Genomic DNA, 23,993 nt, shown 5'->3' with positions numbered 1-23,993 from the left:
GGTGCGTCGTCACACCATTGTCATCATGGACTGGTTGACCGCGCATTGTTTTCACATCATTGTCACGCAATCGTCCTTGTGTATTCATTCATTCGTCGTCATGCTGTCGTGCTGCCGTCACAGCCATTCCATTGTCGTCATTCTGACTTCGCCATTCTACTATCATGATGCCGTCATGGGCACGCAATCATTTGCACACAGTTGTCATCGTACCGTTGTCTCCATGCAATTGCCGTCACAATGTCGTTTTGCGATCATCGCCTCTGACGTGGTCGCTGAGCCGTAGCGCGTCTGGTGGGAAAGCGTCCCCTGCGATGTGCGCCGTGCTGCTGGCGAGGAGTCATGCGTCTGCGTAGTGCTCCCAAGCGAGATTGAAGACGATCCCATCAAGGCGTCAGCCCCCATGATGGCGTCCGCCTTCATGGCGCATCGCGGCCCGGATATCCGTGCCGATCACGACGTTTGGCTCGAGTAGATCGTATCTCACTCCGTGAGACCGAGTTCTTTGGTTCGTTCCGCTTGCTCAGGCGCACGTTTCGTCTTTGTTTGACTCAAGAGCATGCCGAGCGAATGAGTTGGCGGTGGGAATGGGGTGCGATAACGCTATCACGTTCCACTCTTGAAGGTGAAGCTTAAGCGCCCTCCAAATTTTTATTAACTCTCTACGACTCGGTTCCAACATGCCCTAATAAGGTGGTCGAAAGCGGCGGGCACTTCATATCGTACTAGAACATTTCTATAAGCCCCATTGTATTTCTATATAGATGTTATGGAATAAATTTTACGGTCATTGCGCGCGATTATCCTTCCCTACCCTAACGGTGACCGCTGTAGCAGAGTTGTTGTTTGGGCCTCGGGCTGCTAAACCCGTTGGCACGGAATGAAATCACAGCCGCCGCTGTCGCATTACGATAGGGGCGAAACGCAAAAATCGCCGGATGCTGTCATTTTATGTGGAGGTACTATATAGGCGCCGTGTACGCCGACGGACGCGCCACTGGTGGTGGTCTTGCGCAGAACACGCGCGAGAGGAGCCTGGCGCGCGCCGTAGTTTGTTGTGCCGTTGATCGTGCTTCTCTTATTCACGTTTTCAGAGCAAGATAGGCAACGCCATTCGCACGTGTGGGGTGGCCAAAGCTTCAGGGAATGTCGAAGAAGAATTGTTGCAGGGTGGGGGGGCTCAAATACCGGTGAAAACGTGCCGGCGATGAGGTTCTAATCATTCCCGAAAAGGCCTCATCAGCGGGAGCAACGGTAGCAAAAATGGATCGTCGCTTTGAAGGGAAATTTCTTCTTCTCAACCTTTCCTTTGCCTCGTCGGTGTTTTTTTCCACTCGATCATAGTTAGACGCGTGAGCAACGAAGTTCGTCTGCAGTGCAGCATGAGGTTTAAAGGCATTTCGCTAAAGTTCGGAATGCTGTTTGCCGCTTATATTGTTTTCCGCTCCGTCACCGCGTTGCGCTAGCTAGGCAGCACGACTGCACGAGAGCATTGCGTTGTATGTTAAAGCTACTGAAGTTTGCAAGAACTGAAATTTTTGGTTTCATGTAGCGCAGTAAATCCTCGCACCAGCTGTCGCGAACTTCATGTTTTTACATCTATTTTACGCGTGGCTTTGCACATGTTTAACTGTTGCTAGTTGCGCCATGTATATCTCTTGTCGATTCTTTTGAGCTGCGAAGATTTCACCCTGCCTTGTTGGTAAAGGGTATAAATCACGCTGTGTCTTATCGGAATGATATACCAAGGAAGTGCTTTTTTAGCAGCTTTATACCTTTCGCCCGAGAGCATCTTAGATAATGTTTGCGTTTTTGGAAATGTGTTTAGAAAATAGGTAGTTGAGGGCGAGAACTGCTAATAGCTACTGCATACGGTATTTTTGTTCCCTTTCTTGCTGAATAGTTCGAGTCCCGTTTGGGAAGTCATCCCACCTCGAAGATGCCTGAGCAAACTTAACACTCCGAGTGATTTGTTTGTTTCACAACGTAGTCCCTTCTTGCATCTGAGTTTTGTACTCAACTCAATTCTTTCTTATACTTACGCTGCAGACGACTAAACCGAGCCTTGCCGCCAGCGCTCATCTACTTTGACTGGCGCTGCTCTGCCCTTAAATATATCATGTGGGACCTCTCTCTAGTAATATAAAGAAGTACTGAAAAGTTAGTCAGTCTTTAGCTTTGTACGTTTCCAAGTAGCTCCCTTGGGGAATTTAAAATTGCACAAACTGCAGCGGGAACGGTAGTTTATCGGCGTATGCAGCAGAATTGCATCGGCGGTACAGCACTAACACGCGCTTTCATTAACCCGTGGGTTTGGTGACTTCGTTGGGTAGTCTACGCGTTTCCATCAGTAAATTGGCAATTACTCTTCTTGAGGTGGCTTCGACTGCACTTATTCGCCGATGTCACATGTATCCATCGGCAGAAAAATCACAACGGCATATGCAGAGATTGCACCGTGCGTATTTGTTTGATATAAGTCTGCACTAACGACGGGTGCTTATTATTCAGGTACAGAAGCAGCATTCCGGCAAGGGTAGAATAAAAAAAAACATCGAGAGATCGCATCACTCAACAAGATTTATCGGCTAGTGAACATGAGCTCCACGTCATGTAAATGGGGTTCATGGCGTTTGTCTGCGGGACACACCTTGCACGTATGTGGACCATGTTGTCCCAAACACCGGTAACATCGTGTTCATACCCGCTCGCACAGACGTCAGCATCTTCCCTTCAGCTGTCACCGCAGAAGAAGCAGCCTGGCACCCGAACAAAGGAGAAACCGCACCCGCGAACTTCAGCTATCCTTGCTGCAAAGGGTTGTCGTCTGCTACTGCGCCCGCGTGTAATGTTGGAAGCGTCCGCTAGGTGGCTTTCAGTGGCGCCTCTATAGGCGGTGCACGAGGCGTATACCGTGGTTCTGGACCTAGCGCCTAAGTTTTTTTTTCTAGGAGTGCCGCAGCACTCGTGCTAGTGATCCCTGCATAACGTCACAATGTGATCAAACCAAACGGTCGAAACAGTAAAGAACTGTCAATTAGAAAAATTACTCGCTCTCGCGTAATTGAGAGTAGATATAAGCATGAAATGGCAACCGGCAAAGTATATTGGTTGGAGATAGTACCAGCCACATTCTTAAAATGGGTGTAACGCATGTTCGCAGAGGTACACCCCACCTAACCGCACTGTGCACTGGTCCATAAGGACGCCGCCCAGCTAGAGGAAGAAAACCGACTCAATGCCGCACGACAGGCAGCGAAAGACGCCAGGAATATTGAATTGAATTCTGGGGTTTGACGGGCCGAAACCACAATTAGCTTTATGAGGCACGCCGTAATGGGAGACTCCGGATTAATTTTGACCACCAGGGGATCTTTAACGTGCCCCCAATGCACGGGACAGGCTTGTTTTTGCATTCGGTTGCCATCGAAATGCGGCCGCCGCGGCCGGGAATTGATTCCTCGACCTAGTGCTTGATAGCTGAACACCATAACCGCTCAACCACCGCGGTGGATAGAAACGCCTGAAGGAGGCGCCACTCAGCGTGGCGCCATCTGTCGAGGCGACGCACAACCTCGTGGCGTTCAAAAAAGCTCTCAGAGACCAAAGGTGGCACTGAAGTGTATGGTGCTACGTATCTGGCTTTTGAACGTCCGCTGTTAGAAATGACAAATAAAACTTCAGCGTACTAGGTATTGATAACTTCAGTGATATTGTGAAGAAACATTAGGAAAGACTCCGAAGCAATATTTTTGTAACTTGTTTGGGCATTAACTATCGTATTTAATGCATTCTCGCCATAGGGTTGGAGGCCAAAGACCACAGTTTCTTAAGTTTGGCTAGTTGCCCGGATGTTCTTGTTTGACTGCCCGAATAGTGGTTTTCTTTTGGCTCAAAGCCACTCGATGGTTGCCGACAACAGGAGATAAAATCATTTGATATTTCAAAATAGCCATCATCACAGCCCGTAAATCAAAATAATACCATCAGAAGGGCACGCGACTAATAACATTAATGTTGAGATGCTGCTCTCTCGAGAGAAGCACGTAGCTATGAATGCCGAAGAGCGCATCGTGTTAAAGAGAGAAAGAAATATTTGTGCCGAGGAAAAAATAGACAGGCCATCGATTAAGAGAGGGAGGCGATTTGGGCGTATATGCTGCTGTCGATTGCAGCTAACGTAGCGGCATTGTCGCGAAGAGGCTTTATTTAGGCCCCGCGCCCGCGTCAGCCGTAAACTTTTGCAGTCGACTGTAGATCCTGAAGAGGTGAAACACATAGTACTGCTATTGGTCTAGAGATATCGTAAAGGCCTGTAGAAGAATACTTTTTTTTTTGCGGAAAGTGAGCTTTAGTTCACTGAACGAATTCTGCATCCTGCCGCGGGTTGGCAGTTGGCAACGGGATATTGAGTGTACAGCTGCGCGTTTTGTCATCTTTCTAACAGCAGCTGCGCTGGTAAACTGTTTTTCGCGCACCTGTCTTTAACCCCCGCGTGGTGAGTGTAAAGTTCCAAGGTTGTTTCGCATTCCCCACTGTACATTCCCAATATATTATGCTGCAGTGCCCTCTTTCGCAGCCGGTATTGAGAACATGGACGAGACGGTACAAGTCCATCTATCCTGCACTAAGCTGGTATGTATAGATCTAAATGCAACAGAGTTAGTTAAAGTCGTAAGCTAAAGTATTACCTTAAATTTCTACTTGAAGGATACGAAGATGAGCCCACATTATAAAAAGACGCTGACGAATGCGTACAGCATTTTGTTTTACTTATGTGCGGCTTTAGAAAATAGCAGGAATTATTTTAGGAAATTTCCCAGAACAGATTATAACATATATTCTAGAGTTAAGCACGCAAACTTACAAAACGACGGACAGCAGGTGAGAGGCAAGCACACGCTTCTGTGTGTCTCGCCCGCTGTCCAATGTTCTTGAAGTTTTTGTGCTGAGCACTTTAAATATGTACGAACAAGGCAGGTACCGATCATGTAAGCAGGTCATAAATGTGGAAATAGCATAGCAGCTATGCCCCAAGCATAACTACGAGTTGACCTAATTGGAACAGATTCATTTTTTAAAAACGTTTTGTGCGCAAACAAACAGGGACGAAGAAATGAGGCAAGACAAGGACGAGCGCTTTCTAACGAGTGGCATTAGTTTCTAAGAACCACCTGTTTGAATACGGACAGATCTGAGCGATCTTGTCAACAGGCCACGCATATAGTGCATATAACAACACTTGTGATAAAATGCCGTGGACCAAAGCCACCCGGCCGACGTGAAACAGCAAGGCGCATGAAACAAGCACTTACGATGAAAATGCGTTAAAAATGTGATGATAGACGCGAGTTTTCTTTATCCAACAATGAAACAGAAGGATGGCTGATAGATTTTTGCTTTTTTTTTTCAATCCAGTGCGCTTCTACAATTTCTCTCGCGGTTTGATTCCTATGCCTATACAAAATGTGGGTGCTGCTAAGACAAAGTGAGCAGTCATGTTCTTGACAGTGCATGGCCAATTGCGTACCAGGGCGACCTTTCAGACTAGATAACACTTATCTAGTCTGTAAGCTCGCCCTGCTACAATAGCCTGAATGGAAAACCGTAAATTGCGGGCCTTAATACGACAGATTAAAAGCGCTGTTCGTTAAATAATGGCAGGATTCAGACTTCTGGAAGCCCAGGGCTAATACGAGTAGTACTATGGCTTCTCTTCATGTTTTACAGACATTCTTTATGACGAGCCAAGATTTACAACTTATAACGTAGGAAATTCTATACAGCCGGACAGTACGTTCCCTAAACACCCCACAATGTCTCAGTTGGTAACTTAACAGTTGCATAGTTTAATTCCACAGGCTTAAATTATATTTGCAAGTGTATGAAAGTAATAAGTACGAAACCAATAAAGTTGTTTGTTTCACAGAGTGTCCGAGAACAAGCCATTAGTCTCGTCTTCGAATGGTGTGCCCCAGTATTTCTATAACTTAGCTAAAGTTAGCAGGGACAGCCTGCATGTATTTCTTAACATGCATGCTAGTTAGGTGGAGGAGGCGCATAAGTTTGCTCACGAAGAAAAGGTTATCAACACGTCTTTGCAAAAAGAAGGAGTGGGATCTTTAGCCATCTTAACAGATAAGCATTAATGAGTTAGCTGCTCGATGCCAGTTATGTTTGAAGATCCTCCGACAGTCGACGAGGTATTGCGCGAATGCAGTTGCTAAATTGTGCACTTCAAGCATACAAGTCATGTTTTGATGGGCAAAAAATCATGTGCAAGTTAAAAGCCGAACGCGAGGATGGAAAGCCGCATAGGCAGAGGACCGGCTGTCCGCCACATAGATATACATTAAGCCGCCTTCTCAGACGGGCGCAGAGAGTGTCGGTCAGCCGAAATTGATATGTCGACGAGAGTTCCTACTTTTCAGATGCAAACCGGCCAGCGCACCTGGTGCTACCTTTCTGGACAATAAAATGCCGCTGATTCAGCAGCCCTAGTGAATGACTGCGCTAAGTAGCACTAATGCAACGTACCCCTTTGCACGACCTATCAAACTTATTCATACAGCAGCGTAAATGCATAACGATTCTCAAGAGAGGTCTTCTCTTTAACGCAGTGTGCACTTTTCAGTAACCGTTGTCACTTGCGCCCCTGAAAACGTTGAAAATCATCCTAAATGGCGTCATAGATTATCGGTTGCACAGCGATACTCAATCTTGCCGAAGCTCGCATGCGTCTGCCATAAAAAACATCGAAGGTTCCTTAGAACCTAACTATTCGATTCCGCCCTATTGATGTGAGTGTGCATGTCTATTAGCATGTGTGCAACAAAAGCGCCATCGCGACCACTTATATGCTGCTATATCACGTTTGAGTCACGGCTCCTGTCTGTTATATAGACAATGTGATCTGTCACGGTAGTTCCGTTATTATGACTTTGCGTGAGGTCGCAGATTCTACCACGTCCATGGCGGTCGCATTTCGATAGGCTCGTAAACCAAGAGGTTCACGTTAAAGAACCTCAAGTGGTCCAAATCAATTCCGACTCGCCCACTACCGCGTGGCTCATAAACAGGTAGTAGCTTTACCACGTAGTATCTGCTAATATAATAAAGAACAGCATCTTTTGAGAGACATTTGCTGGGCTATTCTGGCCGACTTTTAATCTTCCTTCAGTATCGTTTACCGGAAGTAGTTTAGCTCTAAGAAAATCTCGTCAGACATGTTGAACTGGCACTTAAAACCAAGTTTGATTGAATTCGATTACACTTGACTAGAAGAGTAATGGGCAGCTTGGTATGCGTATGTAGGTAAACAATTTAAAGTATCTAAGTAGCGCTTGTGTGAAGAGGGCTACAATACAGTTAGGCCCTTGAGGCATGCTTCATTACAGTGGCAGGCACACGTCATACCAATCAACCAAATGAAATGAAACCCTGTTTTTTCTTGGTAGAGTGTATGAGCGCGACTGCACGAGGCCGTAGGACGAAACAGATACACAGGCACAGCGCTTCAGCTTCAACTATAGACTTTATTTTCGAACGCATGGATAAATATATACCGTACGAGCGGAAACAAACGTAACAGCAAAAAGGAAATTCAGTGGTAAATTAGAGGAAAAGTGCCTAAGCAAGCCTTCGGTATCGCTATCTGAAAAGGAGATACGATTCCTCGGTTTATCTTTGTGAACACTGCAGCACATGTTTTCCCCGTGCCTTGCACACGTGTAGGGTTTATCCAAATTCACCACTGAATGTCCTTTTTGCTGTTACGTTTGTTTCCGTTCGTACGGTATATATTTCTCGATGCGTGCGAAAACAAAATCCATAGTTGAAAGTGAAGCGCTCTGTCTGTGTATCTATTTCTTTCCTACGTCCTCGTGCAGTCGCGTTTATACACTCTACCATGGATTCTAACCAACTAGCCCGCCAAAGTGTTTTGACCTCGTTTTTTCATTTGTTTATTAAATCACAGCAAACAATCGGGGCCACCGCTAAGGGAACTTCACCATATACTGCAGGGCCAAGTTATCCCTGCCATGAAGATGCCGGACAAAAAGACAGGTGTTGGACCGTGCCAGTGGCGATGGCAGCTGCGGCCTTTTTTCTCCTATTACCACAGTCATGCTTTGGCCTAATCTTCGTGCACTTCATGGAAAAATTTGGCGTCAACAGGGAAAATGCGTCGTGGCCTCAAAATGTTGCTGCAATGACCTCACACATGGCAGGTAAGGGTATGAGCAGCTGGTATTTGTGCCAGAGCTTGTTCGGACGTTCCTGTTGCTGTAAAATTTCCTGCTTCCTTGATTGCGCAGCTATGTTCTTTGCTACTAAGGTCACTTTTAAAATGCGCCGGGAATCCTGCGGAGGTATTCGGCTGGTGGACCAGCCTTCGTCCGAATACAGTGACGTCAAATTACAGAGTGCAGCAGAGTGTACTCTGACAAAGTGTGCTCCATCAGTCGAAAAAGTTAATCAAACAAGTCCTACTTTCAAAAACTTCGTTATCTCTTTCCTACCCCCCCCCCACACACACACACACACACATATATATATATATATATATATATATATATATATATATATATATATATATATATATATATATATATATATATATATATATATATATATATATATATACGTAGCTTCCCTCTCGGTCCTCGTTTCACCCTGTAAATAAACGTCATGCGTAACAGTATATATATATATATATATATATATATATATATATATATTGTTACGAATGACGTTTATTTACAGGGTGAAAGGAGGTCCGAGAGGGAAGCTACAGGCCAGGCCCAGCCGGCGCCGAGTACCCCGCGATCACGTGCACCACACTCTACGTTTTCTTTCTCTGCTTCAGTCGCGCAGTGCTGCGACATTTTCCTCGGGGACAGACGAAGCTCGCTGAGCGAGTTAAAAAGACCTGTGATGGTACTGCTTGAGTCTGGCCACGTGAACAACTTGCGTCGCACGGGAACGCCGATTACTTGCCGTCACTTTGGCGACGACATAGTTCACATCACTCAAGCGGCTGAGTACAACGAATGGTCCGGTATAAGTGGCGAGAAACTTGCGGTACAATCCCTTTTTGCGAACAGGTGTCCACAACCAAACATAATCACCGGGAGTAAAGGTGACAGGGATATGCCACGCATCACAGCGAATCTTGCTGTTGCCTTGGGAGGACAACATCCTAAGATGCGCCAGTCGACGTGCTTCCTCAGCACGACACAGAGTTTGGGAGATGGAAGGTTCTTCTTGGCACGATAAAGGTAGAATAGTGTCCAGAGAGCTCTGGGGAGCGCGTGCATACAGCAAAAACAATGGCGCATGTCCAGTAACTTCATGCTTGGCACTGTTGTACGGGTACGTTACAAAAGGTAAGACGGCGTCCCAATTCTTGTGGTCAGCAGCAACATACATTGATAACATGTTGGTAAGGGTTCGATTCGTCCGCTCCGTGAGCCCATTGGTTTGCGTGTGGTAAGGGGTGGAATGACGATATGCAGGACCACAAAGCCGTAAAAGTCCTTCAACGACGTCGGCGGTGAATTGCCGTCCACGGTCACTGATGACAACACGGGGAGCGCCGTGACCGAGTATGACGTGATGCAACAAAAATGAAGAGACATCTGCTCCAGTGGCAGATAGAAGTGCCGCCCTTTCCGTGTAGCGAGTTAGATATTCTACGCATACTTTAATCCAGCGGTAGCCAGCTGACGTCTTTGGGAGCGGGCCAAGCAAGTCGATGCCGACTTTTTCAAAGGGTAACGTCGGTGGCCTAACTCGTCGTCAATAGCCCTGCTGGGGCCGTCGTCGTTTGCTTGTAGCGCTGGCAAACAGTACAGCTGGCGACATACTGTTTCGTTGTTTTCCAGAGCTTGGGCAAGAAAAATCTCTGTCTAAGTCGCTGTAGTGTGCGTGCAAAGCCAAGTTGCCTGGACGTGATATCTTCATGCATGGAAAGAAGGACAGCAGGGTGCAGGCTTTCAGCCGAGTAATTTTTTTGTACAGCAAACTATTACGAAAAGTAAACGGTGCTTCTGCTGGCTCACGTGCAGCTGCCCGTAGGGATCTCAAGGTAGGGTCGCAACGTTGCTCGCTCTCGAAGGTACGCAGGTCTGGAAAGTCGGAAGAGATGGAAACTGTATAGTAGTCATCGAAGTCATCATCCTCTGCTTTAGTGTGCTGCGACGGGCGACGGGATAGGAAACCAGCATCCGTGTGAGAGCGTCCGCTCTTGTAGTTAACGGAAAAGCTGTACTCTTGAAGGCGCAAAGCCCAGCGGGCCAACCGGCCAGACGGGTCACGCAGCCCAACTAGCCAACAGAGTGAATGATGGTCAGTCACAATCGTAAATGCGCGGCCATGTAGATACGGGCAGAACTTCTGAATAGCGAAGACGACTGCTAGGCACTCGAGTTCCGTAACGGTGTAGTTTGTCTCCGCTTTTGTAAGTGTCCGACTAGCGTAGGCAATGACATGCTCACAGCCATCCCAGAGTTGAACAAGCACAGTGCCAACACCTGCACCGCTGGCGTCAGTATGCAGCAAGGTTGACGCCTCCGGATCAAAATGCCGCAGTACCGGTCCAGAAGTCAACAAAAATTTCAGCTGTTGAAACGCCGACTCGCAGTCAGCAGTCCACAAGTATGGGGTGTCTATGTGAAGGAGAGACTTGAGGGGAGAGGCAAGCTGTGCGAAATTATTGATAAAGCGCCGGAAATATGAGCAAACGCCCAAAAAGCTTCGCAGATCTTTCAGCGTTTGTGGCTGTTGGAAGTCGCGAACCGCTGCTATCTTTTCAGGATCTGGTCCTATGTCGTATTTGTGGACCAGAAAGCCTAGTACGAGGGCTTGACGCTCACTGAAATGATATTTCTTCGAGTTTAAAATAAGGCCAGCTTGCTGGATACAGTCAAGAACGACCCACAGGCGCTGAGTGTGCTCGTGAAATGTCCGGCCGTAGATAATGACGTCGTCTAAATAGCACATGCAAATTTCCCATTTGAGTCCGCGGAGCACGGTATCCATAAATCGCTCGAGTGTTGCTGGAGCGTTGCATAAGCCAAAGGGGATAACGTTGAACTCAAAGAGACCATCAGGTGTCACGAAGGCTGTCTTCTCCTTGTTGAGGGGTGCATGGGAATTTGCCAATATCCTGACCGTAAATCAACAGAAAAGAAATACGACGCGGAGTGGAGGCAGTCGACGGCGTCATCTATTCGTGATAGGGGGTACAGGTCTTTCTTTGTGAAGGTGTTTAGGCGGCGATAGTCCACACAGAATCTCCATGAGTTGTCTTTTTTCTTGACTAGGATCACAGGAGCAGCCCAAGGGCTACATGATTCCTGGATCACTCCTTTTTGGAACATTTCCTCGATCTGCTCGGCGATGACTTTTCTCTCTGAAGGTAAAACGCGGTAGGGCTTCTGACGAATTCGCGTTGCTTGCCTTGTATGGATGCGGTATTGCATGCGAGACGCCGCTGGTGTATGGGACGCTCGTTGGCCTTGACGAAAATCCAACACTGTGGCGTAGCGAGCGAGCACAGCTTCCAGCAGACACTGCTCACTGGAAGACAGCGACTTGTTAATCATGCGCTTAAAGTCAGCAGAATTATCATGGTAGGAATCGGGGTTGGATTTTTTTTTTCGGCAGTTGGCATTTTGACCGTTCCGACGCTGACAATGGCTTGTTCATCAATACTTGCCAGTTTAAGTCCTAGCGGCAATGTTATGGATTGGGTTGAAGCGTTCACTGTCCACAAACGTGTACAACCATCAATGGTGACAACGAGGGAGCGAGGGAATATTACGCTTTTCTTGAGCGCATTGTTATAATCGGGCTCGGCTAAACCACAAGAACCTGTAGGAGGGCGCGAAGTATTGACAGGAACAAACATTGCAGTCTTAGGGGGCAAACACACATCTTGTGACACGGAGAGAACGTCGGCGGAATCACTGGTACTATCTGTCATTGAAGTTCGCGCGTCGCGGCGAAGAGAAATCGCGCCACTTCCACAATCCAAAGTTGCCCCCCACTCACGCAAGAAATGAATTTCTAAAGTTATGTCATGCGTTGTACATGCAAGCACAGAAAAGTCACTTCGAGATGTCTGGTCCCCTATCGTAATTGAAACAGAACAGACCTCAAGTGGGCTTAACATTTCCCCGCCAACTCCACGAAGGTTGCGTTCCGATCCCAAGAAAGCATTACTTTTTGTCCAAGACGATTTTTCAAGCGCAGGCTCATAACAGAAACTGCCGCCCCGCTGTCAACTAAAACAAAAGCACTCACATTTTTAACTAAAACACACACTTTGTTTTTAAACAGTTTTACACAAGGGGTCTTCATGAAGATGAACATATTGCGGCCTCACCCCCGTCGGTCGCAACAGCTAGTTTCCCAGCAGCGGCGGTGATAACGAGCGACGAGGAGGTGATGGAGAGCGTCATTGCCGTGTCGGTGGTGGTGTCAGGCTGCGATTGGAAACGGGGGAGTCACTGCGGTTCGCGCGTCTCTGCTACAGCCACTAGAAGGAACTGGGATACGACCAGGGCTCTTCAGCGGGCATGCGGGGTGTGTAGGAATTAAACCGTGAAGCACGCTGCTGGCGGCGGTGGCAATACCTAGCAATGTGTCGAGGCACACCGCAGCTGTAACAAATGCGGGAGTCACGGCTTGTCGCGAGTGACACCGGTGACATGGGTGTCATGCGTAGAAACATACTCTCAGGCTGGTTGTAGGAGGGAAGAGCCCGGGGAACAAATCGTTATGGTGCATCTTGTCGGCGTCCCAGACTTGTCGGTTGCGGTGGCAGTTACTGCTCTCCGTATGATCAGCATAGGTCCTGCGAGGTTTTCGGTAACTCTGAGATGCCCAGATGGCCGTTGGCATATGAGAGCGATGATCAAATGCACACTGATGGCACACAGGAGCGTCGTGAACAACTTTAAGGCGTTCAAGCTTTTCTTTAACCACTTGCCGAATGACCGAGGAGATGTCGTTGTGGGTTGGGATGGACACACTTGCAATAGTAGTTACATTGTCCAAGCGCCCATACTTTGGCCCAATCCTTCCCATTTTCAGTGCTTCAAACGCCCGGCATTGTTTCTTCAGATCAGACGGAGTACGAAGAGCTTTCTTCGTTATATGAAAATTATACGCATATTCAGCGATTCCTTTAAGCAGATGTCCTACTTCGTCTTCGTCTGTCATGGTAGCGCTGACAATTCCGCATAATTTCAGAACAGCCTCTATGTACGTTGTACACGTTACGCCAGGTAATTGAGCTCGTCTGGAAACATCTCCTGAGCCTTCTTTTTCTTAGAGATCGGGTCCCCGAAGCACTTGGTGAATTCTTCGACAAAATTATTCCAGCTTGTGACAACGTTCTCGTGGTTTTTAAACCAGAGGACCGCGGTTACAGCGAGAAAAAGAAAAACATGTTTCGAGCTGCTTCGTAGTGCTGCAGTGGTTGTGGCAACTCACTCTGTTGTAGTGTTTACGCCAGTCGTTGACGTCTACGTTCATCGTCATCAGCAGCCTGGTTAAGCTTACTGCAGCGCCAAGGCCTCTCCCATACTTCTCCAACTACCCCGGTCATGTACTAATTGTGGCCATGTTGTCCCTGCAAACTTCTTAATCTCATCCGCCCACCTAAATTTCTGTCGCCCTCTGCTACGCTTCCCTTCCCTTGGAATCCATTCCATAACACTTGTCCATCGGTTATCTTCCCTCCTCATTACGTGTCCTGCCTATGCCCCCCCCATTTCTTTTTCTTGATTTCAACTAAGATGTCATTAACTCGCGTTTGTTCCCTCATCCAATCTGCTCTTTTCTTATCCCTTAACGTTACACCCACCATTCTTCTTTCCATAGCTCGTTGCGTCGTCCTCAATTTAAGTAGAACCCTTTTCTTAAGCCTCCAGGTTTCTGTCCCGTACGTGAGTACTGGTATGACACAGCTGATATAAACTTTTCTCTTGAGGGATAAGGGCAACCTGCTGTTCATGATCTGAGAATGCCTGCCCAACGCACCACAGCCCATTCTTATTCTTCTGATTATTTCCGTCTCATGATCCGGATCCGCCGTCACTATCTGCCCTAAGTAGCTGTATTCCCTTACCACTTGCAGTGCATTACTACCTATCGTAAACTGCTGTTCACTTCCGAGGCATTTAAACATTACTTTAGTTTTCTGCAGATTAATAGACCCACCCTTCGGCTTTGCCTCTCCAGGTTAGTGAGCATGCATTGCAGCTGGTCCCCTGAGTTAATAAGCAAGGCAATATAATCAGCGAATCGCAAGTTACTAAAGTATTCTCCATTAACTCTTATCCCCAATTCTTCCCAATCCAGGTCTCTGAATACCTCGTGTACACACGCTGTGAATAGCATTGGAGAGTTCGTATCTCCCTGCCTGACGCCTTTCTTTATGGGGATTTTGTTGCTTTCTTTATGGAGGACTACGGTGGCTATTTTTACATACGGCTGGTCTACACCCTGATTCAGCAATGACTCCATGACTGCTGAGGTTTCGACTGAATAAAACGCTTTCTCGTAATCAATGAAAGCTATATATAAAGGTTGGTTATATAGCGCACATTTTTCTATCACCTGATTGATAGCGTGAATATGGTCTATTGCTGAGTAGCCTTTACGGAATACTGCCTGGTCTTTTGGTTGACGGAAGTCTAAGGTGTTCCTGATTCTATTTGCAATTACCTTAGTAAAGAGTTTGTAGGCAACTGACAGTGAGCTGATCGGTGTGTAATTTTTCAAGTCTTTGGCGTCCCCTTTCTTATGGATTAGGATTATGTTAGCATTCTTCCAAGATTCTCGTACGCTCGCGGTCATGGGGTATTGCGTATGCAGGGCGGCCAGTTTTTCTAGAACAATCTGCCCACCATCCTTCAACAAATCTGCTGTTACCTGATCCCTGATCCTCCCCAGCTGCCTTCCCCCTTTCGATAGCTTCCAAGGTTTTGTTTACTTCTTCTAGCGTTACCTGTGGCATTTTGAATTCCTCTAGATATTCTCCCTTCCATTATCTTCGTGGGATGCACTGGTATTGTATAAATCTCTATAGAACTCCTCAGCCACCTGAACTATCTTATCCATATTAGTAATGATATTGCCGGATTTGTCTCTTAACGCATACACGTGATTCTTGCCAATTCCATAGTTTCTTCTTCATTGCTTTTAGGCTTGCTCCGTTCCTGAGAGCATGTTCAATTCTATCCATATTATAGTTCCTTATGCCAGCTGTCTTACGCTTGTTCATTAACTTAGAAAGTTCTGCCAGTTCTACTCTAGCTGTAGGGCTAGAGGCTCTTATGCATTAGCGTTTCTTGATCAGATCTTTCGTCTCCTGCGATAGCTTACGGGCATCCTGTCTAACGGAGTTAAAACCGACTTTTATTGCACAATCCTAAACGTTGCCCATAAGACTGTCGTTCATTGCTTCAACACTAACGTCCTCTTCCTGAGTTAAAGCCGAATACCTGTTCTGTAGCTTGATGCGGAATTCCTCTAGTTTCCCTCTTACCGCTAACTCATACATTGGCTTCTTATGTACAAGTTTTTTCCGTTCCCTCCTCAAGTGTAGGCTAATTCAAGTTCTTACCATCCTATGGTCACTGCAGCGCACCTTGCCGAGCACGTCGACATCTTGTATGATGCCAGGGTTAGCGCAGAGTATGAAGTCTATTTCATTTCTAATCTCGTCATTCAGGCTCCTCCACGTCCACTTTCAGCTATCCCGCTTGCGGGATAGCTGAAAGTCCAGTCCTGTTTATGCAATTTCATGAACATGCAGTTTTTTTCTATTTTTTTAATCCGGTGGAAAATTGCGCGGCACCTGGATTCGAACCACGGACCTCTTGCACGCGAAGCGGGTGTTCTACCTCTACACCACCGCTGCACCTCGTCTTCGTTCGCCTTCCCCGAAAAGGTGGGTGGCTCTCGCTGCGGTGTCCAGTAGCCAGCCTGACCAGCGTGATTGCTGTCTGGTCCACTACAGGTGGGGTCGTCATTGCCTTCTCCAGAATCGGCCATGCCCGCTTCTTGTGGTCGTAAACAGGCCAAGCGCCTACTCCGTCGGACAGTTGGTAGAGCTGGGTCGTCCAGGATCGTCCAAGATAGCCCCGCACGTCCTCCAAAGATGGTACGAATGATGTTTATTTACAGGGTGAAACGAGGTCCGAGAGGGAAGCTACAGGCCAGGCCCAGCCGGCGCAGAGTACACCGCGATCACGCGCGCACACTCTACTTCTTCTTTCTCTGCCTCAAGCGCGCAGTGCTGCGACAAGATATTGTAGCGAGTGTTTGGGAGCCAGCATCGATTTTGTGAAGAACAAGAGTACGCAAACAAAGTTGCTAGGTCGTTAGAAATTTCATCAGCAATGCATTGGTATCGGATTTCTCAGATAAAGTTCTGCTTCAGCCGAAATGGAACCAATACCACTCGATGGAGCCCTTGCCGCTCTGTGGAGAAGTACAGCGTTGTACTGTGGTGAGGACTTAGGAGGGATGCATGCCTGCCCCGCACGGCAACACAGTTCCAGAATGCTGGCGCACCGGGCTCTCTGATAGGAAGAACACCAGGACAGCAAATGCAGAAGAGAAACGCAGTGAGAAAGATGCGATGGCAAATTCTTTGCGCTGTCGAAAGTCCACATTGCAGTCAACAACGACATCTGTATCTAAGCATGCGTCCATATCACAACGAATGGGTACGTACGCAGCAGAAGACAAGGGTATGAGTTACCGTTGATGCTGCTAGCGCAGGAAGAGAAAGCGGTGGTGGTCGGTGCACATGTTCATTTTTGTTGGGCTTCCGTGGAAGCGCGGTCGTTAGCGAATGTATCCATGTTGAGGAGGCGCGTACTCTCTTACGAAAGTAAGATAAATGCTTACGCAATGACGAAGTGCCATAGCTGAGAAAGGAGAGCTCCTGCGGTCGCGTGCCTGGCCAACTGAAATATAGAGCGCACGCGCCAGGCAAGCACATTATTTTCGACTGCGTTGGCTGCTAGGTCAGGTGCCAGATCTTGAGGGAGCACTTCTATTATGCACATGGCGTGATTATTGTCCATGCGTACGTTCAGTGTTGAGCACCAGTGGCAGCCCAAAATTAATAGTGCGCAGAGGTTTTGCAACACAATGAATGGGACACTTCCATTTTTTCGGCAGCCGCCCCAGTCATCGAGATTTCTCCAATGGACGGTAGACGAGTTCCCTATGCTAGGAGGAGGCCGGCTGGTGAGACCGTAGCCATCTTCAAATGGCACTGAATGGGGAAAACATTTAATGTCATGAAACAAAAAGCTGCACCGGTGTACACTAGGGCTTCAGCGTGGTCTGGTGGCTCACCTGGCTGTACTTTCAATGTGTACATACCTGTAAATGAGCCCAGTGACAGGAGAAGGAGTTGACGACTTACGCGGGATCCGGCTCTCGGTGGACTACGGTGAAGCTTTCCGATGAAAGGGTACGACGCACACACTCTCGTCTGTAATGGCTGATGTCGTTGCATCTACAGCACCGCATGGTTGGAGAGCGCTGACAGTTTGCTTGGAGCGACTGACTTAGTCTGCTGACGCTTGTTGACTTGGCAAAGGGCGGTGTCGGGGCATTGCAGTGGAGCGTTTCCCTATGGGAGCCTTCAAGGCAAGACGCTAAGGTAGTGTAAACTGTAAACGGGCAGGGGAGGCGTACAAAGGATTGATCATTCAGTTCAATGATAGCGTTGATGAAGGCTTTGACATAAATGAAGTCGGTGGTGGAGTTCCTACAACAAACCAGGGCCTTCCATGACAGGCGCTAGACTTCAGCAGTGAGCTCTTCCAGCCTATATGGCCGTTTTGCACGTCCTGTATTTCTGTAAGATGTAAGAGCTGAAGAATGGCCTCACCATAGCGGGACTACAGTGCCGAGACAGGATTTGCGTAGTTGTATGATCGGATGCTGGCAGGAACTCCAGCAATTCATCGGCACCAGAGCGGAGCTTAGCCACGAGGATTTGAGGTTCGTGGTGAGGTGATCAGAAATGGACAGCAGTGACATACTCAAACTGAATACGAAAATTAGAGCATGACGTGCACTGTCAAACGTAAGTGGCCTTGGCAAAGGATCTCTGACATTTCTGCGTGACAGATTGGGAAGGGTGAAAGGGAGATTGAGAAGCCGAGACAGGTGGAGCTTGAACAGCGGAAGAAGGCGACATGAGGCTGTAAACACGCGGCTTTTTGAGCAAAATATACGCTGTACTAAATGGAGTTCTCAACGGAGAGCAGGCGATAGTCAAGGCGTGCATCAAAAGACTCCGGGAGAGCCGCAAATTCGTGCTCGGACTGGCGGCGAGTGGAATTCTAATCGGCAGGGTGTATTTCTGAAAGCATAATGCCACAACTCTAAGCCTGAGAGGGCGCCGACGCTTGCGTAGTGGTGGCTTCAATCGCGTAAAGGGCGTCGTGCAGTTGAGTGGCCGATCACGGTCTCGGCATATATAGCAGCGCCGAACTGATGCGAGCGAAAGCATCGTACTGGGGGACATCTTGGTGCGAGTTAACGTGACCGCTGCCACCAAAATGTAACGGAAGTCTGGTGCCTTGAATGGTTAACAAAATTTGTTGCTGGGCTAGTTATTCATGCTAATAAATGATTACTGGTAAGCGCCTGGTTTAGACGGCACAAAGACACGGAGCGCTTGTCATGTGCGTCGGTGTCTTTCTCTTGTCCCGTCTTGAAACTACGCTTACAAGTATTCTTTATTAGCCTTGAACGGTTTCCGAGTGCCACGACGCATACAATTATCGGCCGTCACATGGATACACGTTTTAGCTGGGTATAATAACACAGGTACGGAATAAATTCCTTTGCAGCGCAAGCACATACACATACACACACGTCACATAGCACTGATAACATGTCGTTATGCAGGATTTCCTCACTGATCACACGGATCAGGTTCGCAATCAAACTAAAAGTAACATTAGAAAAAAGAAGTGGTTACCAGCGTTTATGCTCATATTCACTGCACACATAATGCTTTTTGAGCTTTCACCGAGAAATGGTCTTTATGACAACACTTTGAAAAAAAAAGAAACGATTTACCTACATCGGCATAAAACACAGTAACCTGCTGCGCCCTTGATCAGTTTGTGATAAAAGAACTGCCGATGTTAGTGGATTTCTTATGCCGTACTGCGCTGCCCTTGGGCTTCCTAAGCTGAAAAGTTTAGGAAACTGGAAATCGCAAGATATTACTGCTCAAATATTTTTGGCGGACGAGGTTAAAGTTATAGTGTAGAATAATTGGGATGACATTATAAGCCGGAAATAAATGTCCACTGTGAGCGTATCAGAAAAATCGAGCAATGTGGTGGAGACCTTTTTTATGAGAAAGTTTGCAGGCACTATATTGAGACGTCGCTCCCCACGCGAGATAGCAGTTATTTGCCTGGGAAGCGGATATTTGATTGTATAGCAATAACTATTTTTGAGTGACGAATGCCAAATGCCCTTGTCATGCTTTTCCTTGCAAGGATTAGGTGCTCATTCCATTTCAAGTGCTGAATAAAGTTTACGTCTGATGTTTTTACGTCTCAGGCAATATCAATGTTTTAAAAACAAAGTCAGGTATATAAGTTTCGAATTACGTGTATTTTAAAGGGGTTAACAAAACCTTCGTTCACTATCTCTATATGTCTAATGTATTTGCTTTAGACCATAAGAATTGATTGCATACAGGTGTTAGTTACGCGTCATATAATTTCTAGGCTACCCGACTGCAAGAAAAGGACTGTGTCATTACCATAAGTTATGAAGAGGATGGTGTCGCTAGTGTTTGTTATGTCATTGATGTATATTGTTACGCGCGAACCGTTTACTTAAAATTCGAGGCAGATCAAGGCAAATGGTTGGAGTTTCCATTGATCTGTCTTGCAATATTAAGTAAACGGTAAGCGGGTAACAATATGCTAAGTACAGGTCCTAATATACTTCGTTGGAGAACCCCTGCATGCATGTTTAGTGGGACGAACTCCTCGCTTTCAATATATTGCTTTCGTGTCTCGAAGTAAGAATTAAGAGGTTCAAAAGACAGGTGGCGTAATCCGTAGAGCTCTAATTTCATGAAAAACGTATTGTTCATAATTCTATCGGACAGATTAGAGAAGTCTGCAATGAGACCATTTGTATTTCTTGCTCAAAACCAATAATTAGCAGCTGTTGTTGTATTAAAACATAACACAGCCGTTTCTGTTGACATACATTGACGAAAGCCGAACTGGCGTGAAGTCAACAAAGTATATTCCTGGCAAAATGACACGACCTCGATACAGATAAACTTTTCTAGTCCATTAGAACTGATTGGAAGCAACGATACTGGTCGATAACTGGCGAGATTATATCAATGGCTAGATTTGAGCAAAACGGTTACTTTAGCGCCTTGAATACTTGACGGGAACACCCTAGTAGACAGAGAAAGATTTCAATTTGGGTAAGTACTGGTAGTAACATGACAGCGAATTTGACTGATTTATCTGAAAACCATCAATGTCATGCACCTCGGTATTTCTTAATGACATGGAAATACCGTAAACTTTAATTGGTGTTGTGAGCTGATGAAGATGAGCCATTGACGTCTGGCGGTCCCAATACACTAACAGCTTTTCTATCACACGCGCTGGAAATAGGAATCGTGAAATACTCTTTAAAACAGTTTGCAAAATCTTTGCCTATCGAATGCTTTTCAGTTTTACACCAAACCTGTATATCGCTAGCAATTCGTCCGTCCGTCCATCTGTCCCCTGTAGGACGCAACCCCATGCACGTGCGCGAAAACAAGAGAAAGCGGGGCGCGTCATTGGCTGCGCCCGTAGTGATGTCGTTGCTGTCCGTCACAGCCGAGTGCGCGCACGCATCAGTTTCTCTCCGGTTCCGAAATGGGTACGCGAAGCTTCATGCGTACTCCTGAAGCCTGAAGAGCAGACAGATTTCGATCAGGAAAGCCACGGGCAGAACCAGGAACTAGCTAGGCTACGCCGTGCCGATGCTGCAGCCCGGGCACAAGTACAGGCGCTTGCAGCCGAGCGCAAGCACGAACTGCGTACCCAGGATCAGGCAGCCTACCAAGCCGTCATTTACCAAGCCGTACTCGTGAAGCCTGCGGCGGAAAGCATGTTCCACATTCACCGCCAAGGTTTGTGAGTGGCGGGGCTGGCTAACACTCCCAAGGTTATTTCTCGCAAATACGTAAATCTCGTAAATAAATAAATACCAAAGAAAGTGGATGACGAAACCGCGCTGTGGTAGCTCGATTGCTTAGAGCATCGCAACCGTAATGCGAAGACGTTGGATCGTTGCCCACCTGTGGCAAGTAGTTTTTTCGTTTACTTTCATTGTCATTAACTTCCCAATTTTTTAAATTCAATTATTAAGTATGTTCCCCTATGTTTTCCTTGGTATCTTTGTTTGTTGGCTTCTCAGCACATCAAGAAGAGCACAGCGTTCCAATTCCGCTTTCGAGGACTGACGCTGCAAGGCAGCTTCGACACCTGGCACGCAGTCTCACAGTGACCGAGTGGAACTCGCCGAACTTACGACTTACAAGACTGCATCGACTAAACCCCTCCTTGCAACTCCGACCTCCACTCGGACTTCCTCGACGTGAAGCTACGCTTCTCTGTCGCCTTTGGTTAGGAGTTGCCTACACAAAGGCATACCCTACATTCATTGGAGTGACTTACAGTGCAGCATGCGACGTCTGTGGCACCGAAGAAAACATCGACCACCTGCTGTGCCACTGTCCAGGATATGCCCTAGAGAGACAAGAACTTGCCAAAGCTTTCCAAAAACTGTACAATCGGCCGCTTTCTCTGCAGGTGAAGGCGCTTTGTGTTTCTTAAGGACAACGGGTTTGTGCAACGACCTGTGACTATTATTGCAATTTCTGTAAAACCACACGCGTCAGCGAAGTTGCCGCAATTTCCTTCTTTCCTTCCCTCCTCTCTCTCCCTGTGACCTTTGCTTCCCCCTTTCTCATTCCCCCGGTGTAGGGTAGCCAACCGGACGTTATTCTGGTTAACCTCCCTGCCTTCTACTTCTCTCTTTCCTCCTCTCTCTTCTCATGATATGATTATTTCATCTTGCTTGTTTGCGGCTGATTGCTTGTTGAAGTTCAAAAACTTGAGATAGCCGGCATTACCAAGACAGACAGCATTATGTGACGACAACACGATCACAAAAAGAGAAATTTTGGCGCACTTGCGGTGAAACTCTGACGCACATGTCTTTGTAAGGTAGCCCACGCCGAGACATGGGTGACGCAAGACGTCTCAGTTTTCAGCGCGAATATTCCTATACTCTTGACCCCTGCAAACCTCCGCTCCATTTATTTTACTAAGCGATTGTCAAGCCGAGAAGCTCCTTCACTTGGGGACACAAGTGCTCGTTAACCCACACCGGCTATTTTTCTGTGAAGCCAATGTTTTGCGCACTCAGCTTCACCTACGTTTCTGTGAAATTACATCGTTGTGCTCCTTCATAGCAGTGAATGCTACAGCAATCGTTTGGGCACTGTCTAAGTTCCGTAGAGGCACGCGACGACAAGCGTCGATGTCATCCTCGGGCATTGCCACACCTAGCTCACTCCCTACTTTTCCTGCGTGTTCTTGAGGTATTCGTTCTCTGACAAAGGAATGCCCTTCACCCTAATGTTCTAGTTGCGTGAGTATTGGTACTGCGCTGTTCTTTTGTATGAATTCTCGCGCGCTTACTTTTTGAGCGTTTCAATTTCCAGGAGTAGTGGATTTTGAGCTGCTTTGAACGCAGCATTTTCAGCTTTCGCAATTTATTATTCTGATGTCAATTCCTGTCAATTCCCGACGTCCTTTGTTATCGGTGCATTTTATCGCCCTTTTGATATGACGTGCACGTTTGCGAGCGAATTTCGCAGAGTTTTGGATGATGTGGTAATCCGATTTCTCAGCTCGGTATTAATTATTTTCGGCTACTTCAACTTTCCTTCAATAGACTGGTCAACGCTCACAGTTGTGTGCAAAGATGCCGAAGCGAACGAATTTCTTACCACTTGCCTTTACCACTCGCTAACACAAGTAATAAATCAACCTACGCGGCACTCGGCAACCTCTGCAAATATTCTCGACCTCATCCTTACAAACGCTCCTGACTTTTGCTCTGATATCACCCACTTAGATGGCCTTTCTGACCACGCCATTATCACCGGCAACTTCACACGCCCGTTTAACACACGACAAGCCACCAACAAAAAAATCAGATGCTACAACAGAGCCAACTTTGCTAATATGAATTCCGAATTATTGAATTTTTCAGAGCACTTTATTGACAGGCACCTATCATTCACGGTAGAAGAAAATTGGCTTCTGTTTAAAAACTTTCTCAAAGAACTAATAGAAAAATTCATACCTACCATTACAATAAAAAGCAACCGTACTACTCCCTGGTTAACGCAGCAGCTTCGGCGTTTAAACAATAAAAAAAGCGACTCTACAGACAGGCCGATAAAAACGTTACGTCGGATTCTTGGCTGCGTTACAAAGCCTGCCATAAAGAATACCAAACATTACTTAAAACCACACGCCGTCATTTCTTTTGCCATAACCTAACATCTATGCTTAAAAATAACCCTCGAAGATTCTGGCGCATCGTGAATCCCAAACAACATCCTGGTATCACTCTTCATGATAGCAACAACATTTCACTTCCCGAATCACAATGCGCAGAACTTCTAAATGAGACATTCACGGCTGTTTTTACCTGCGAGGACATTACTACCGCACCTATGAAGGATTGTATATCTGACATCGACATGCCAGAAATTGATGTAACCGAAGCGGGCATATTTTCCCTTTTAAGTAAACTGAAAATTTCTTCTACATGTGATCATAATGGTATCAATAACACTATACTGAAATATACACGCCATGGCATCT

At 46.8% G+C, this 23,993-nt stretch overlaps 1 protein-coding gene across 1 annotated transcript in view; it reads left to right on the top strand.

Annotated features, from left to right (window-relative positions):
* Nucleotides 1-4,553: 4,553 nt before the first annotated feature.
* The window catches only part of LOC142574988 (uncharacterized), a 108,158-nt gene continuing 88,718 nt past the window's right edge, over nt 4,554-23,993 (top strand). The window contains exons 1-2 of the mRNA XM_075683963.1: nt 4,554-4,635; nt 7,979-8,231. Coding sequence (XP_075540078.1) covers nt 4,594-4,635; nt 7,979-8,231 — 295 coding nt within the window. The 5' untranslated portion in view covers nt 4,554-4,593. The remainder of the gene's footprint in view (nt 4,636-7,978; nt 8,232-23,993) is intronic.

The sequence above is a fragment of the Dermacentor variabilis genome, chromosome 3 (genome assembly GCF_050947875.1).
Source record: "Dermacentor variabilis isolate Ectoservices chromosome 3, ASM5094787v1, whole genome shotgun sequence".
NCBI classification, from domain to species: Eukaryota; Metazoa; Arthropoda; class Arachnida; order Ixodida; family Ixodidae; genus Dermacentor; species Dermacentor variabilis.
This window is presented reverse-complemented; position numbering and strand designations above follow the sequence as displayed.